The sequence below is a fragment of the Bos grunniens genome, chromosome X (assembly GCF_055505025.1).
Source record: "Bos grunniens cultivar Pamir isolate PY7600 chromosome X, Bosgru_T2T1.0, whole genome shotgun sequence".
NCBI classification, from domain to species: domain Eukaryota; kingdom Metazoa; phylum Chordata; class Mammalia; order Artiodactyla; family Bovidae; genus Bos; species Bos grunniens.
The window spans coordinates 11,399,968-11,416,208 of record NC_141194.1 but is presented as its reverse complement, the minus strand read 5'-3'; the positions used below and the strand labels follow the sequence as shown (position 1 = coordinate 11,416,208).

Genomic DNA, 16,241 nt, shown 5'->3' with positions numbered 1-16,241 from the left:
CTTTGGACATGAGTTCACCCTGTCCTCTGAAATAAAGCAAACTTCCTGCCACCAATCTTGCCTCTCAAGTATTGGCTTTTGAGTGTTGAGCAGTTGGACCTAACACTGATGTGGGACTGTACTTAGTGACTGGTTTCTGATGAAGAGATTATGGTGGGAGTGATGGAGAGTAACTTCTGAGATTAGGACATAGGAGGCATTATAATTTCCCCTTTGTTCTCTCTCTTTTGTAACTCTTGATATGTAGGAAGTCAGCTGACACCTCATAAGGACACTCAAATAGCCTTATGGAGAGGTCCACAAGGCGAGGAGCCCATGGCCATGTAAGCACACCATCTTGAAAGAAGATCCTCCAGTTGGAGTCAAGCCTTTCGATGACTGCAGCCTCGGCCAACAACTCAACTGTAACCTGGTGAAAAACCCCAGGCCCCAGTTAGGTACACTGCTCCTGAATTTCCCATTCACAGAAACTGTGAGACAATAAATGTTGTTTTAAACCACTAAGCTTTGCAGTATTTTGTTGAATAGCAATAGGTAACTGTAATATATGTGGGGACCAGAAATCAAACAAAGGGAAAACTTGAACGACAAGGTGATGATCTTTATAAAGGTATTTGCTGCTTTGGTATTTTGATTTTTCATTTGTATTAATCAAATCTGAGATACTATGGACTATTATTATGTACACTAGGGGAAAAAATGCTGCCAGGTAAACTAAACTATTGCTCATTATCTTAAAAATTATTTTGTGCAATTGGGTGATAATTCTGAGCATGAATTGGTCATGACGGGGTTATCGTTAAAGAATTCAGCCAGGGATGCCCTGCTTTGCTCACTACTGCCCTCAGATCAAAGCTCAGATTCCATCCCCAGACATGCAAGGCTCCTCACAGAGCCCACGCTGCCTGTAAGTATGGTAAGCGGAACAGCAGACTTGCCATCCTCTGAAGCCCTCCACCAATGACTACTGGGAGCACAGATACCCCAGCTCCTGTGCCTCAGGGGAGATAATTCTAAGGCTTGGGCCCTACTCTCTTCTAGAACTCCCCAGCAGAATTCAATCACAATGGTAACTTATTTATATAACATGTCTTTCCCTTCTCTGTCCTACTAGAACTAGCACTTTTGGGGACAACCTCCCAAATAAACCGTGTACACTTGAATTCTGGTTTCAGAGTCTGTTTGTGAGAGAATGGAAACCTAGAGAGGAAGGGCTTGGGAGAATGGAGCACCAGGAAGTCCCCACTTATTCTACACACATACCTTGATGGTGCTGAGCAAGCATCAAGCTCAACAGGCTCACTGGTGATAACATGTGAGAAAGTACTTTGTAAGAACATCAGCTTCTATGTACTCAATTTTTCTTCAGAAACAAATTTGAAAGTTTGGAATGTCACTGTTGTTAGGGCAGAAGACCAAATCCAATGCAGTTCTTGAGGAATCGTCTAATTTCAATTTTCTCCATCCCACTGTCTGTCAAAGAGACCCAATACTTATTTCTTAGAATTGAAGAGACAGTTGACTGAAATCACACTGGAAAAGTGTTGACACATAGTGTTTCAACAAAATTAGGGGAATGCCAATCTGATTTATGAAGACTAGATAATATACTTATTCATTTTAATGTTTACATAACCTTAGATTATGTACATAAATTACATACAAATAGGACTTTAACACTCTTTAAACCAATGAAACTATTGAAACAAGACTGCTCAGAAATGATTTCTATACTGTACTTGGGCATTTCATGCTCACCATTTCCTAGAAACACTCAGCTCCTGAGTTTTGGGTATATTCCCACAAAGCCTGGTTTTAAAAATAAAGAAAGGAATGAGATGCCAACCACTCACAAATCATTAAAGTCATGTTTAAATATAAGATCCAATCCATAAATCCAAGAACAACAGACTCATAGCTCAGACTTCCTGTGGCAGGCTGAATAATGAACCCCCAAAAGTTGGTCATGTCATAATCCCTGGAACCTCGAAATGTTACCTTATGGAACAAAAGGGAAATTTCATATGTGCTCTTACGCATCTTAAGACAGGGAGGTCACCCTGTATTTTCTGGGTGGGCCAGGTATAACCACAGGGTTCTTTTTAGAGGAAGGAATACGATTAAGAGTCAGAGAAAAGGCAAAGGGACAAAGGAAGAAGAGGTGCAGTGATGTGCCTACAAGCCAGGTACTGTTGGAGCATCTATAAGTCTAAGAGACAAGGAATGGATTCTCCTGTGGAGCCTACAGAAGGAACAAACCCTGCCAACAGCTTAGTTCTAGCCCCATAAGACAAATTTTGGACTTCCAGCCTCCAGAACTCTAGGAAAATAAATGTATATCCCTGCTCCCACCCCTGCCCTACGCTGCAAGGCTTCTGGGATCTTAGTTCCCCGGCCAGGGATTGAACTGATTTGATCTTAGTTCCCTGTGCCCTCAGCAATAGATGCAAGGAGTTCTAACCACGAGACCACCAGGGAAATCCCAAATTTATGCTATTTTAAGCCACTAATTTTGTGGAAAATTGTGACAATGGGACTTCCTTAGCAGGACTCTGAGAAGAACCAATTCTCAAACAGGGTGTAGTTTGCAGAAAGCATGCCTCTGTCCATGAATACACGAACTCAGTAATTCCTTTATTGCTCATGTTATTGTTACTTGAACTCAATAGAGGAAAAATTGTATATTGCATAAATATAAGAAGGGAGTTGTTCCACACATCAAACTCAAGAACAGGAAAGTTAATAACATATTTATCTTATGTGCCCAAGGCAGAAAGGTACCAGTGTCAGGACCTGGAATGCTGGAGATGGAGTTCAGATCAGTAAGTGTTCTAGACTAACAGCATGCAATAGAAATATAATTCTAGCAACCACATTGTTTCAACTGTAAAAGAAACAGGTGGAATTAATTTTAGTAATTATTTTATCTAATGCAGTATATCCACAACATTATCAACATGTATTCAATAGGAAATGATTAGTGAGATGCTTTATGTTCCTTGTTTATTAGAAAGTCCTCAAAATCCAATGTATATTTTACAATCACAGCACATCACAACTTGGACTGGTTATGTTTCAAGTACTCAACAGCTACATGGGGCCAGTGACTACTGTATTTACTGTATTGGACAAAGCAGGTCGAGAGCATCTAAATAGTCCCAAAGCTCAAATGGCATTAAAATTCATGGGGGTCACATAGGGAAACAGTCAATATTTTATAAGAACTCTGTATGGTGTGTCAGCTACAAAAATACTGAATCACTATGTTGTACACTTGAAAATAATACTGTAAGTCAATGATAATTAGAATATTAGTTTGAAGTAGCATACAAGATAAAAGTAAAATGTTTACACCAAATTCTGATGCTAAAGATGAAAAAAATGCATGCTGCTGAGGATTTATTCACTCGACTGTTAATTGACTACTAATACAGTAATCACGATTTAAGAGGCATATAATCTTCTAGGTATGGTATGATGTCTCAATTAAAAAATACAGCAACAAGTGCTTATCTTAGAAATCCCTATAAAGCAGTCAGTTTTTACTTAAAGTTGTAAAGCCTCAGGAAATAACCAGTGGACACGCTCTTGTGGTACCAGCATCTTGCCTTTCCTGTAAAAATGCTGTCTGTAACCTGGGTGCTGGAGGTGATTACACCTGGTCCCTGGGCAGTTCCCGAAAAACTGAGCGTGAGATGTTTCCAAGAATGTTGCACAGATAATGAGTATACCAGCTCGTGAACCTGAGACCACAGAGAGGAACCAAGGTTCACATCTTTAAAACTGTGAAATTGCAGAATCCTGATGTTAAGCCTCCATTATAATATTCTTGGATTTAACTTGCAAGCTTTTCGATTGCTGATTTAATTTGGTGGCCCTCTGAAACTGAGGCTCCTGGATGTCCGTTTGTCCACTGCTAGAACAACTATTAGTCTCATCTCTAAATAGCACTTGATGTTTCTTAAGTGGGCTTTCTAGCGATGCCAGAACCTCCAGCATTCCAGGAAATGTGATCATGAGCAAATTGCATCTCCTTACATTTTTATCACGAACAGGAAATTGACACTTGAGATCATACATTCTAAGAACCGGGTCTGAAGCTTATTCTATTTGAACTTCAAAATCCTTTAATATTGTGACTGACGCTGATGAAAGATTTGTCCTGTAAGTTAAACAAAGACAGCTAGGCTCACCTTTAAGAAGCCCATTCCAAACCAAGGCTCTCAGCCAGCTCTCCACAGAAACTGTTGACTAAAAAAACGAATAGTGCAGAGGTCCTCACTCAGCTGGAGACAACTGTGCAAAACCCCCAGCCCCATATCAGTACTTTGGGCAATGCCTGGACCCAGTTCTGATGGTCACAACCTAGGAAAATTGCTACTGATCTAGTGTGCAGAGGTTACAGAGGCTGCTAAGAATCCTACAGTACATAGGACCGCTCTCTAACCACCCTGAACAAATAATAGTCCCGCCCAGCCCAATAGTGCTCAATAGTGCCACAGTAGAGAAAGAAACTAGGGTATGCCTTGGAAAGCAAGAGAACCAGGAATACTTTTTCAGTGAGTGATTCCCAAAAGGCTGTCCTAGGGCTTCCCTGGTGGCTCAAAAAGTAAAAGGTAAAGAACTCTCCTGCCAATGCAGGAGATGTGGGTTCAATTCCTGGGTGAGGAAGATCCCCTGGAGAAGGAAATGGAAAACCACTCTGATATTCTTGCCAAGAAAATTCCATGTACAGAGGAGCCTGTGGGGCTACAGTCCATGGTGTCGCAAACAGTCAGACATGACTGAGCAATTAAACAACAGCAACAGCACAGCACTGGGGAAGAGCAGGGACTCCAGACCAGATGGCCTGGGTTTCAACGCTGGTGTTTTCATTTGCTGACTGTGCCTCTTGGGGCAAGCTACTGGACTTCTCTGTGCTTAGTTTTTCTCTTCTACAACACAGGGATTATAATAACAGTATCTTCCAGGCAGAGCACTTACAGGTTTTAAATGGGTTCATAACCCTCACGTGTTTAGGATAGTGCCAGGCTTACAAGATGCACTATAAGTTTGTATTTATTAGGTGCCTTTGCTGATCTCTGGAAAAAGAAGTTTCAGGGCTTAGAATTGTTTGTGAGAAGTAAAGAAACAGCTTTAGACGCTAAATTGCCATGGCAAGAAGAGAGAGTCAATTTCATCTGACAATCCTGGCCTTTCTTTGCAGTTCATCGACCTTAATCATAAAGGCATTGAGTAGAGGGCTCCCCAGCTCCTCATGGCGGGCTCATTAAACCCTCACCATGGATCGTCCTCTGGTTCTCTCCCTCTTTCCCCAGCAAAACTAGCCACTGGCCATCAGTTGGCCCCCTTCCAGTAGAGTGGAAAACAAGGACAGTACAAGCACTGAACACAGCTACCCATAGACAGACACGCACGCCAGCCCAACGGTGGATGTCTGCAGCCCACCGAGTCCACACGCACCGATGGGTCCCTCTGCCTAAGGACACAGCCAGGTGGAGTGCAGCAGATGCCAAGGAGGTTCTGCGAAGCCCACCAGAGGGGCGCGCGGGGGAGTACGTAGGCGCACCCAGCCTGACATCCTCTTTGAATTCCTTCTCAACGTGCACAGATATACTTGCCCACGGGCCCCTAGGGGGACGGGGCACAAAGAAAAGGGGCCAACGGTGGGGAGAGGTGGAAGCTCATGGCCCGGGGCCAATCGTCAGCCAGACACTCACCTGGCTGCCTTCCCTACTCCACTTGCCACCCAGAAGAGCAGAAGCGGGAGCGCCAGAGCCCAGGGCTGCAGCATCTTCGCGGGGTCCTCCTTCTTCCGTGCCTCCTGCTGCGCCCCCTCTGGAGGGCGCGGAACCCCGGGCACCACGAAGCCACCGCCTCCACTGCCCTCCGCTGCTCCGGGCCTCGACTCCTCCCGGGGCTCGGTCTTCGCGGGCCGGAAAGGCACGCCTGGCAACTGCGGCGGGACCGCTCACTGCCCGGGAGAGGCTAGGGGCGCCCCAGCGAGGCCCACTGAAGCTCCTCTCTGGGTGCTCGAGGGAGGGCTGGGCGGGCCATGCACAAGTGGCTGGGAACCGCCTCCAGCACCACCCGCAGTCCTTCGCTCTCTCAGTAAGACACTTCTGTCTTACTTTCTGCGCTTTCATACTCTGCGAGGTTTTCTTCCCAGATGGCAAATCACGGGCGGCTAGAGCTGGAAGGTCACCAGGTCCTGGGCGACCCCCTCAGCTGACAAGTGATCTCTCCTGCTCATTTGCAACAGCTTTCCTGACGTGGGGGCCGCCAGAGGATATTGTAATATAATAACCAGTGCAGAAATCATGGTCGAAACACCAGTGCTATATGAGCTCAGAGAATCCACGTGGGTATTTAGAGGTTCTCTGTTTTGACAACTTGTTATAATAGAATGAATGGCTGGTCCCTCCTGCACCCCCTCCCTGCACCCACACCCTCTAGCTTCACGGTGGGCAGATCCTCTGGTCCCACACTTTGGCTTTGGACGTGGCTGTGTGACTTGCTTTGACTAATGGCATAAGGACCAGTTCCAAGCCTAGATGTTAAGACCTGGGCGTCTTATGGTGGTGAGAAGACCATGCCCCAGCCAGCCTCTTGACTCAAGGAGAATGAGGATCAGGGGGAACAGAGTGACTTGGTCAACTGCAGACCTGTAGCAAGTGTAGTGTATACTAGCCAACCCACAGAGGCAGGAATAAACTCAGTCATGGTCAGCAGTGCCAGCCAAGCTACTGAGGCTTATTGGGATAATTTGTTACACAGCAGTAACAAACAGTCTGATACACCTGTGACTGGTATCAGAAATAAAATGAAGAATATAGAGAAAGAGGAGATTTGTCTTGACTGTAAGCTTGACTCCTGGTTACATAATGGGTATATGCCTTAATTCGAGGCAGTGAAATATGCAAAATGGGGATATGGCAGATGCCTGTTGCAGACCATGGACATCCATACTGGTGTAAGCCATGCTCCACTGGATCTTCTGTTTTATGGATGAAGACATCTTAATGGACTCAGTATCCTTAGTAACCACTTAAGCCTTGAACTGTTCATAGCTAATAGAGACAAGCATTATCCTAAACACTTTACACACATCTTACTGAACACTCACAACTGTATAGGTTAGGGGTGAATAGCTCCCTCATGTTTGAAGTATCCAACTGAGAGGCAGAATGGTGAAATGACTTGCCCCAGTTCACAAAGCTAACAAGTATAACACCAGGATTGGAAACCAGCGGCCACCTCCCCCTGGGCTGTGCCACTATTATACTGACCCCTTTTTTTCATCTTCTTACTCCTTTGTGACTTCAGATGTCAATGAGTCTCATGAACAAGGTAATAAGATGATCTCTTCAAGGCCATTACTAAAACCCTTTGAAATCTTCATATTATACCGAGTTCTATCAACCGAAAATATCAAAATTGAATGGAAAGAATATAAAGGTATGAATGGTATACCTACAAGTATCTTAAAGCAAATACAAGATTAAATTTGTCTAGCTGTGGGTTTTCCCACAAGCAGATGCTAAGACAAGGATTTGAGCAGAAGTAGATTGCTCTACCGGAGAAAGCAATGGCAACCCACTCCAGTGTTCTTGCCTTGAGAATCCCAGGGATGGGGGAGCCTGCTTGGCTGCTGTCTATGGGTTGCATAGGGTTGGACACGACTGAAGCGACTTAGCAGCAGCAGCAGCAGATTGCTCTACAGGCATACAAAACAGTAGTAGGGGAGTGAGGGAGTGAATCGGGAAGGGAGGGAAACAATAGCAGGAATGTTTCAAGTTATCATGGGGCCACTGAAGCATCAGGCTGCAGCATCACCCAGAGCCAGCCTAGATTGTGCATCGCCTCATGATCTCGCTCAACAGGCAAGGGAGCTAGGGTATTTAGACACCATCTGAATTCAGAGATTGCCTAAAGGGCCCTGCCTTCTAGCAGGGCACTGATCCTAGGAATTCTGCTTGCTGAGCTGAGGGCAGAGAAAGCTGAGGGCAGAGAGCTGAGCCAAAGAAAGCCCTTAGTCCTGTAGATGCCAACTGGTGAAGTCCTATTGAAATGTTAAGGCTGGAGCCATGTGGGCAAGGCCCCACAGTGACTGTGACCTAAAGTCTAGAAATTGAATTGAACTGAGACTTAAGTTTTTACCCATGCCACTTCTCCCCACACATTCAGATCCAAATCACTCCTTCCTCCAATAACACCATTCTTCAAAAAAGTCCTACTAGAACATAACGAACCTCCCACCTGCTTAGCCCTGAGTTATCAAGGGTCAGAATTACATCTCGCATAATGTTTATCTGTCACTTTCTAGCTTTAGTTTCAGCATTTTCATGCGGTTTCTGCTTTGTTTTTTTCAGAGGTGACTTTTGTTTAATTAAAGGAGGTGACGAACATGACAAGAGGAACAGAAAAGGGGAAACTTTCAGAGGAACTCAAATACTCCTCTGCCAATGCACCCATTTTTTCCTGGGGGGAGCTATCGACGAGGGCATGGTCAGGAAACGTGAGGAACAGGGAAGGAAACCTGGAAAAGATCTGCAGCCAGGCTAGAAGATGCTGGACACAAACCACCACTTAGAGGCAGGTGTTTGTAATAACCACACCGGCAGGGCTGACTTTGAAGAGAACTTCTCTTTAGACTGGAGAAGGCAATGGCACCCCACTCCAGTACTCTTGCCTGGAAAATCCCATGGATGGAGGAGTCTGGTGGGCTGCAGTCCATGGGGTCGCTAGGAGTTGGACGAGACTAAGCGACTTCACTTTCCCTTTTCACTTTCATGCATTGGAGAAGGAAATAGCAACCCACTCCAGTGTTCTTGCCTGAAGAATCACAGGGACGGGGGAGCCCAGTGGGCTGCCATCTATGGGGTCACACAGAGTCGGACACAACTGAAGTGACTTAGCAGCAGCAGCTCTTTAGATGGCCCTACTGCATTCTACAAAGGAAAAGCAATCTTTGATCAGAATCATAAAATCACCCGCCCTTTTTACAGGAATACTTATTTTTTCCCAATCTATTTCCACTTAGCCCCCTGCATGGCACAGGTGTGATGGGGTATTTTTGTGCTTGCTGAATATATACACATAACACACATATAAAGCTTTCAACCCTTATGATCTGCCTGGGGCTGAGATCCAGAAGTTATATTGAAATATCAACACCAGAAGTAAAGCACTGTTGGATGAAAAGGCAGGGTGGGGGACTGTCCAAGCCAGAGTTTTCAAACTTTAATGTCAATACAAATTACCTGTGGGGTCTCTTGTTAAAATGTTCCCAGATGGCACTAGTGGCAAAGATCCTGCCTGCCATGCAGAAGATGCAAGAGAAAAAGATTCAGTCCCTGGTCCAGGAAGATCCCCTGGAGGAGGCCATGGCAACCCACTCCCATATTCTTGCCTGGAGAATCCCATGGACAGAGGAACCTGGCAGGGGTAGCAAAGAGTCAGACACGACTTAAGTGATTTAGCATGCACTTGTGAAATTGCAGGTTCTGTCTGTGTGGCTCTGGAATGAGGGCTGAGTCTTGATTACAAAAAGGAACCCAAGTGGTGCCCAGGCAGTTTGTTGACAACAACTTAGGGCAGTGAGGGTCTAGAGAACACCTGGCCCAGTAGTTCTCAAGTTCAGCTGCATACTGGGATCATCTGGGAAACTTTGAAACTACTGATGCCTGTGTCCCACCTAAGGTGAGTCTACTGTCTGGACGATGGCTTGGCCATGGGGACAATTGGAAACTCCTTGGGTGGTTCTATTGGAGAACCAAGATTGAGATCCATTGATCTGGACCAGCTCTGACATCTTACAGATGGAAAAACTCCATGTGTGAAGCACCTTGCCTGAGGCCGCACCCAGGATGAGTTCATGTCCCTGAGTTTCCATCACATCAGCCCTCCCCATTCAAACTTTACAACGTTTTCTCCATCACCAGTCCTACCCTGCAAAGAAAATGGCATCGCTTCTTCACCTTCTCCATCAATTGTACCCCAGCAACATGGTCTAGAAATGGATGTCTTTTCCTAGTCTCTTTTCATGTCTGCTTGTTCCATGAAAGGAGGCAGTGAAGAAGTGTTAGACTCAATGCAGACACTGTTAAATTCTGCAGGGGAAAGTGTGTCTTTAGGGACACATTGCTTTCCTTCACCCCATGCCTATCAAGCACTCTGTTCTTGGGGATTTATGGTAGAAAAAAAATCCAAACAACTTCAGTCTTCCTTCCTTTTCTCCCCTTCCCACCTCACAGCCTCCATCCTTCCCTTTCGATTCCAACCCTCTTTCCTTACTCAAATACTTACCAGAGTGCTACATTGCTCAGTCATGTCCAACTCTCTGCAACCCCATGGACTGTAGTCTACCAGACTCCTCTGTCCATGGAATTTTCCAGGCAAGATACTGGAGTGAGTTGCCATTCCTTTCTCCAGGGGATCTTCCTGACTGAGAGATTGAACCAGGGTCTCCTGCATTGAGGGAAACGCTTTATCATCTGAGCCACCAGGGAAGTCCATAAAACATTTACCTGGAAGCTACAAAATGCCAGGCCCTGGTATTTATTGTCCACTAAGTGAGCACACTTAGTCTAAGTGAGACTAGAGATCTCTTCAAGAAAATTAGAGATACCAAGGGAACATTTCATGCAAAGATGGGCTTGATAAAGGACAGAAATGGTATGGACCTAACAGAAGCAGAAGATATTAAGAAGAGGTGACATGAATATACAGAAGAACTGAACAAAAAAGATCTTCATGACACAGATAATCACGATGGTGTGATCACTCACCTAGAGGCAGACATCCTAGATGTGAAGTCAAGTGGGCCTTAGAAAGCATCACTACAAACAAACCTAGTGGAGGTGATGGAATTCCAGTGGAGCTATTTCAAATCCTGAAAGATGATACTGTGAAAGTGCTGCACTCAATATGCCAGCAAATTTGGAAAACTCAGCAGTGGCCACAGGGCTGGAAAAGGTCAGTTTTCATTCCAATCCCAAAGAAAGGCAATGCCAAAGAATGCTCAAACTACTGCACAATTGCACTCATCGGAGAAGGTAATGGCACCCCACTCCAGTAGTCTTGCCTGGAAAATCCCTTGGACAGAAGAGCCTGGAAGGCTGCAGTCCATGGGGTTGCTGAGGGTCGGACAAGATTGAGCGAATTCACTTTCACTTTTCACTTTCATGCATTGGAGAAAGAAATGGCAACCCACTCCAGTGTTCTTGCCTGGAGAATCCCAGGGACAGGGGAGCCTGGTGGGCTGCCGTCTATGGGGTCGCACAGAGTCAGACATGACTGAAGTGACTTAGCAGCAGCACCAGCAGCAGCACATGCTAGTAGAGTAATGCTCAAAATTCTCCAAGCCAGGCTTTAGCAATACATGAACCGTGAACTTCCTGATGTTCAAGCTGGTTTTAGAAAAAGCAGAGGAACCAGAGAAATTGCCAACATCCGCTGGATCATGGAAAAAGCAAGAGAGTTCCAGAAAAACATCTATTTCTGCTTTATTGACTATGCCAAAGCCTTTGACTGTGTGGATCACAATAAACTGTGGAAAATTCTGAAAGAGATGGGAATACCAGAGCACCTGACCTGCCTCTTAAGAAATCTGTATGCAGGTCAGAAAGCAACAGTTAGAACTGGACATGGAACAACAGACTGCTTTCAAATAGGAAAAGGAGTACGTCAAGGCTGTATATTGTCACCCTACTTATTTAACTTCTATGCAGAGTACATCATGAGAAATGCTGGGCTGGAAGAAGCGCAAGCTGGAATCAAGATTGCCGGGAGAAATATCAATAACCTCATATATGCAGATGACACCACCCTGATGGCAGAAAGTGAAGAGGAACTAAAAAGCCTCTTGATGAAAGTGAAAGTGGAGAGTGAGGAGGTTGGCTTAAAGCTGAACATTCAGAAAACGAAGAACATGGCATCCGGTCCCATCACTTCATGAGAAATAGATGGGAAAACAGTGGAAACAGTATCAGACTTTATTTTTCTGGGCTCCAAAATCACTGCAGATGGTGACTGCAGCCATGAAATTAAAAGACGCTTACTCCTTGGAAGGAAAGTTATGACCAACCTAGATAGCATATTCAAAAGCAGAGACATTACTTTGCCAACAAAGCTCCATCTAGTCAAGGCTATGGTTTTTCCTGTGGTCATGTATGGATGTGAGAGTTGGACTGTGAAGAAGGCTGAGCGCCGAAGAATTGATGCTTTTGAACTGTGGTGTTGGAGAAGACTCTTGAGAGTCCCTTGGACTGCAAGGAGATCCAACCAGTCCATTCTGAAGGAGATCAGCCCTGGGATTTCTTTGGAAGGAATGCTGCTAAAGCTGAAACTCCAGTACTTTGGCCACCTCATGCGAAGAGTTGACTCATTGGAAAAGACTCTGATGCTGGGAGGATTGGGGGCCAGAGGAGAAAGAGACGACAGAGGATGAGATGGCTGGATGGCATCACTGACTCGATGGACCTGAGTCTGAGTGAACTCCGGGAGTTGGTGGTGCACAGGGAGGCCTGGCGTGCTGGGATTCATGGAGTCGCAAAGAGGCAGACACAACTGAGCGACTGCACTGCACTGAACTGAACTGATGACCCTTTAAATGTGGTTACCATATAGAAAAATCCCCTTGTCTGTGAATAAAATCTTGTTGTCTGCATGTGAGCTCCCTTGATTTTTACCAAGTTCATGTTTCCAACTTAAGGCACTCAATCATCAGGGGCTTTTCTGTCTTTATTGGGGGAAGGTATGGCTTGAGTTCATCCTCAGCACTTCCTTCCTGTCCCATGTGTAAACATCTTTTGCTATTTTCTTGTTCACAATTGAATGTAATAATAACTTGGCATACACCTACCAGGCTTGTCTATTTACTTTTTCCTATGTAAACCCTATAGAATGATTTCTGAGAGCTAAAGCCAGGAAACTCAGTTTAGATAGGGCTTAAGAGTAAAGGCTTTTACTCAAAGTCACTCCAACTTGATTTGGGAAAGTTGGGTTGAGAAATATTCTGTGAATTCTAAGATTAGAACTACATTTGTGACCTTTTTTTAAAAAAAAGGTAAAAATAGGAAAATTTGTTAAAACAAAAAATTTTTAAACATATTTACCTCTCTATTTTCAAAAAGTTCTCATACATGGTTTATAGATTTATTTATTCTTTTAACAAAGATTTAATGTCTTCTGGCCATCATGGGCTAGACAGTGTTTGGCTGAGGTATAAACATGACTAAGACATACACCCTACCCATAGGTGACAGAAATGTAAATATACTATTAGAATAAATAACCTAAGTTGTAAAGAAGTACTTCAGGGTGTTGTGGAAATAAAAAAGTGAAAGTCGCTCTGTCGTGTCTTTTTGCAGCCCCATAGACTATACAGTCCATGGAATTCTCCAGGCCAGAATACTGGAGTGGGTAGCCTTTCCCTTCTCCAGGGGATCTTCCCAACCCGGGGATCCAACCCAGGTCTTCCTTATTGCAGGCTGCTTCTTACCAGCTGAGCCATAAGGAAAGCCCTCAGAAATAAAAAAGGGAAAAGATAAATTCTTTGTGTTCTCTACATGCAAATGTTTGTCCCTATTTGACCCCCTGAATTCATGAGTCGTCTTATAAGATGATTTTTAGATGGCAAGATTTCTAGAAAATAGAAAACCCTGACAACTGTATTCACTCAGATAATAACTTGCCCCAAACCCACTGTCCTGACTCACAGGAGTTCTGCTATTCTTGAGTGAGGCACTATTTGGTTTAAAAAAAAAAAAAAAAGCCTGGAACTAGAAATTAGAAGAATCAGAATTTAGTGCCAAGTTCAATCCAGTCTGCCTGATTGGGTCTCACTTTCTACATCTATATTGTGCTTGCAAAGGATTCTGGGGGCTTCCTAGGTTGCTTGCTGCTGCTGCTAAGTCACTTCAGTCGTGTCCAACTCTGTGCAACCCCATATATAGCAGCCCACCAGGCTCCCCTGTCTCTGGGATTTTCCAGGCAAGAACACTGGAGTGGGGTGCCATTGCCTTCTCTGTCCCAGGTGGCTTAGACAGTAAAGAATCTGCCTGCAATGCAAGAGATGCAGGTTTGGTCCCTGGGTCAGGAAGATCCCCTAGAGAAGGAAATGGTAACCCACTCCAGTATTCTTGCCTGGAAAATTCCATGGACAGAGGAACCTTGCAGGCTATAGTCCAAGGGGTGAGAAAAGAGTTGGACATGACTGAGTGACTAAACAACAACAAAAGGATTCTGGACCCTTCACTGTCTTTCTCCAAAGTTGCCTGATTCAAACACTTTGTTTGGGAGGAGGGTGGAAAAAAAATCATCTCTGTCCCCAAAGACCATATGTGAAATGGCAAAGTTGGGTTAACTTCAGCAAAGGAATCTTGATCTCAAGAATCAATGGATAGAGAAATGAGTGGATTTTTTTCATCCATTGTGGTTAAGATCCATCCTGCTTTGCTTCTAGAGTTTATTCCACATTCTGTGAGAGCTGTTACATGTACACATTAATTTGTTGAGTATCCATTTGGGGCCAGGCACAATGCCTGGTGTTGGTGATATAAAGTTCAGGATGTCTAGCTTAACTGACATTAGTGCCCCCAGTCATCACACTTACCTTTAAAGCCACTGTGAATTTTCAAAACACCCTCATGAAAGTGGCACTGTCCTGGTGAGAACCACTGGCATAGCATGCTGACGAGCTTCATGAGCCTGGCTGAAGGGTTTGGACTTCATCCTATGGGCTCTGGGAGCCATGGAGGGACTTTAAACAGGGACTAACAGGATACATGCCAACATCTGTTGGATCATCGAAAAAGCAAGAGAGTTCCAGAAAAACATCTACTTGTGCTTTATTAACTATGCCAAAGCCTTTGACTGTGTGGATCACTACAAACTGTGGAAAATTCTTCAAGAGATGGGAATACCAGACCACCTGACCTGCCTCATGATATATCTGTCTGCAGGTCAGGAAGCAACAGTTAGAACTGGACATGGAACAACAGACTGGTTCCAAATTGGGAAAGGAGTACGTCAGGGCTGTATATTGTCACCCTGCTTATTTAACTTCTATGCAGAGTACATCATGAGAAATGCTGGGCTGGATGAAGCACAAGCTGGAATCAAGATTGCCAGGAGAAATATCAATAACCTCAGATATGCAGATGATACCACACTTATGGCAGAAAGCAAAGAAGAACTAAAGAGCCTCTTGATGAAAGTGAAAGAGAAGAGTGAAAAAGTTGGCTTAAAACTCAACATTCACATGAGAAAACAGAAAGAGAAATTAAGGAAACAATTCCATTCACCATTGCAACGGAAAGAATAAAATACTTAGGAATATATCTACCTAAAGAAACTAAAGACCTATATATAGAAAACTATAAAACACTGGTGAAAGAAATCAAAAAGGACACTAATAGATGGAGAAATATACCATGTTCATGGATTGGAAGAATCAATATAGTGAAAATGAGTATACTACCCAAAGCAATTTATAGATTCAATGCAATCCCTATCAAGCTACCAATGGTATTCTTCACAGAGCTAGAACAAATAATTTCACAATTTGTATGGAAATACAAAAAACCGCGAATAGCCAAAGCTATCTTGAGAAAGAAGAATGGAACTGGAGGAATCAGCCTACCTGACTTCAGGCTCTATTACAAAGCCACAGTTATCAAGACAGTATGGTACTGGCACAAAGACAGAAATATTGATCAATGGAACAAAATAGAAAGCCCAGAGATAAATCCACGCACATATAGACACCTTATCTTTGACAAAGGAGGCAAGAATATACAATGGATTAAAGACAATCTCTTTAACAAGTGGTGCTGGGAAAACTGGTCAACCACTTGTAAAAGAATGAAACTAGAACACTTTCTAACACCATACACAAAAATAAACTCAAAATGGATTAAAGATCTAAACATAAGACCAGAAACTATAAAACTCCTAGAGGAGAACATAGGCAAAACACTCTCTGACATACACCACAGCGGGATCCTCTATGACCCACCTCCCAGAATATCGGAAATAAAAGCAAAAATAAACAAATGGGACCTAATTAACCTTAAAAGCTTCTGCACATCAAAGGAAACTATCAGCAAGGTGAAAAGACAGCCTTCAGAATGGGAGAAAATAATAGCAAATGAAGCAACCGACAAATAACTAATCTCAAAAATATACAAGCAACTCCTACAGCTCAACTCCAGAAAAATAAATGACCCAATCAAAAA

The 16,241-nt window shown here is 44.0% G+C and overlaps 1 protein-coding gene across 1 annotated transcript in view; it reads right to left on the bottom strand.

Moving 5' to 3' along the window:
• The window catches only part of LOC147339780 (epidermal growth factor-like protein 6), a 63,866-nt gene extending 49,173 nt beyond the window's left edge, over positions 1 to 14,693 (bottom strand). The window contains 3 exon segments of the mRNA XM_086388852.1: positions 5,464 to 5,631; positions 5,721 to 5,949; positions 14,618 to 14,693. Coding sequence (XP_086244978.1) covers positions 5,464 to 5,631; positions 5,721 to 5,949; positions 14,618 to 14,693 — 473 coding nt within the window.
• Between the last annotated feature and the right edge of the window lie 1,548 nt (positions 14,694 to 16,241).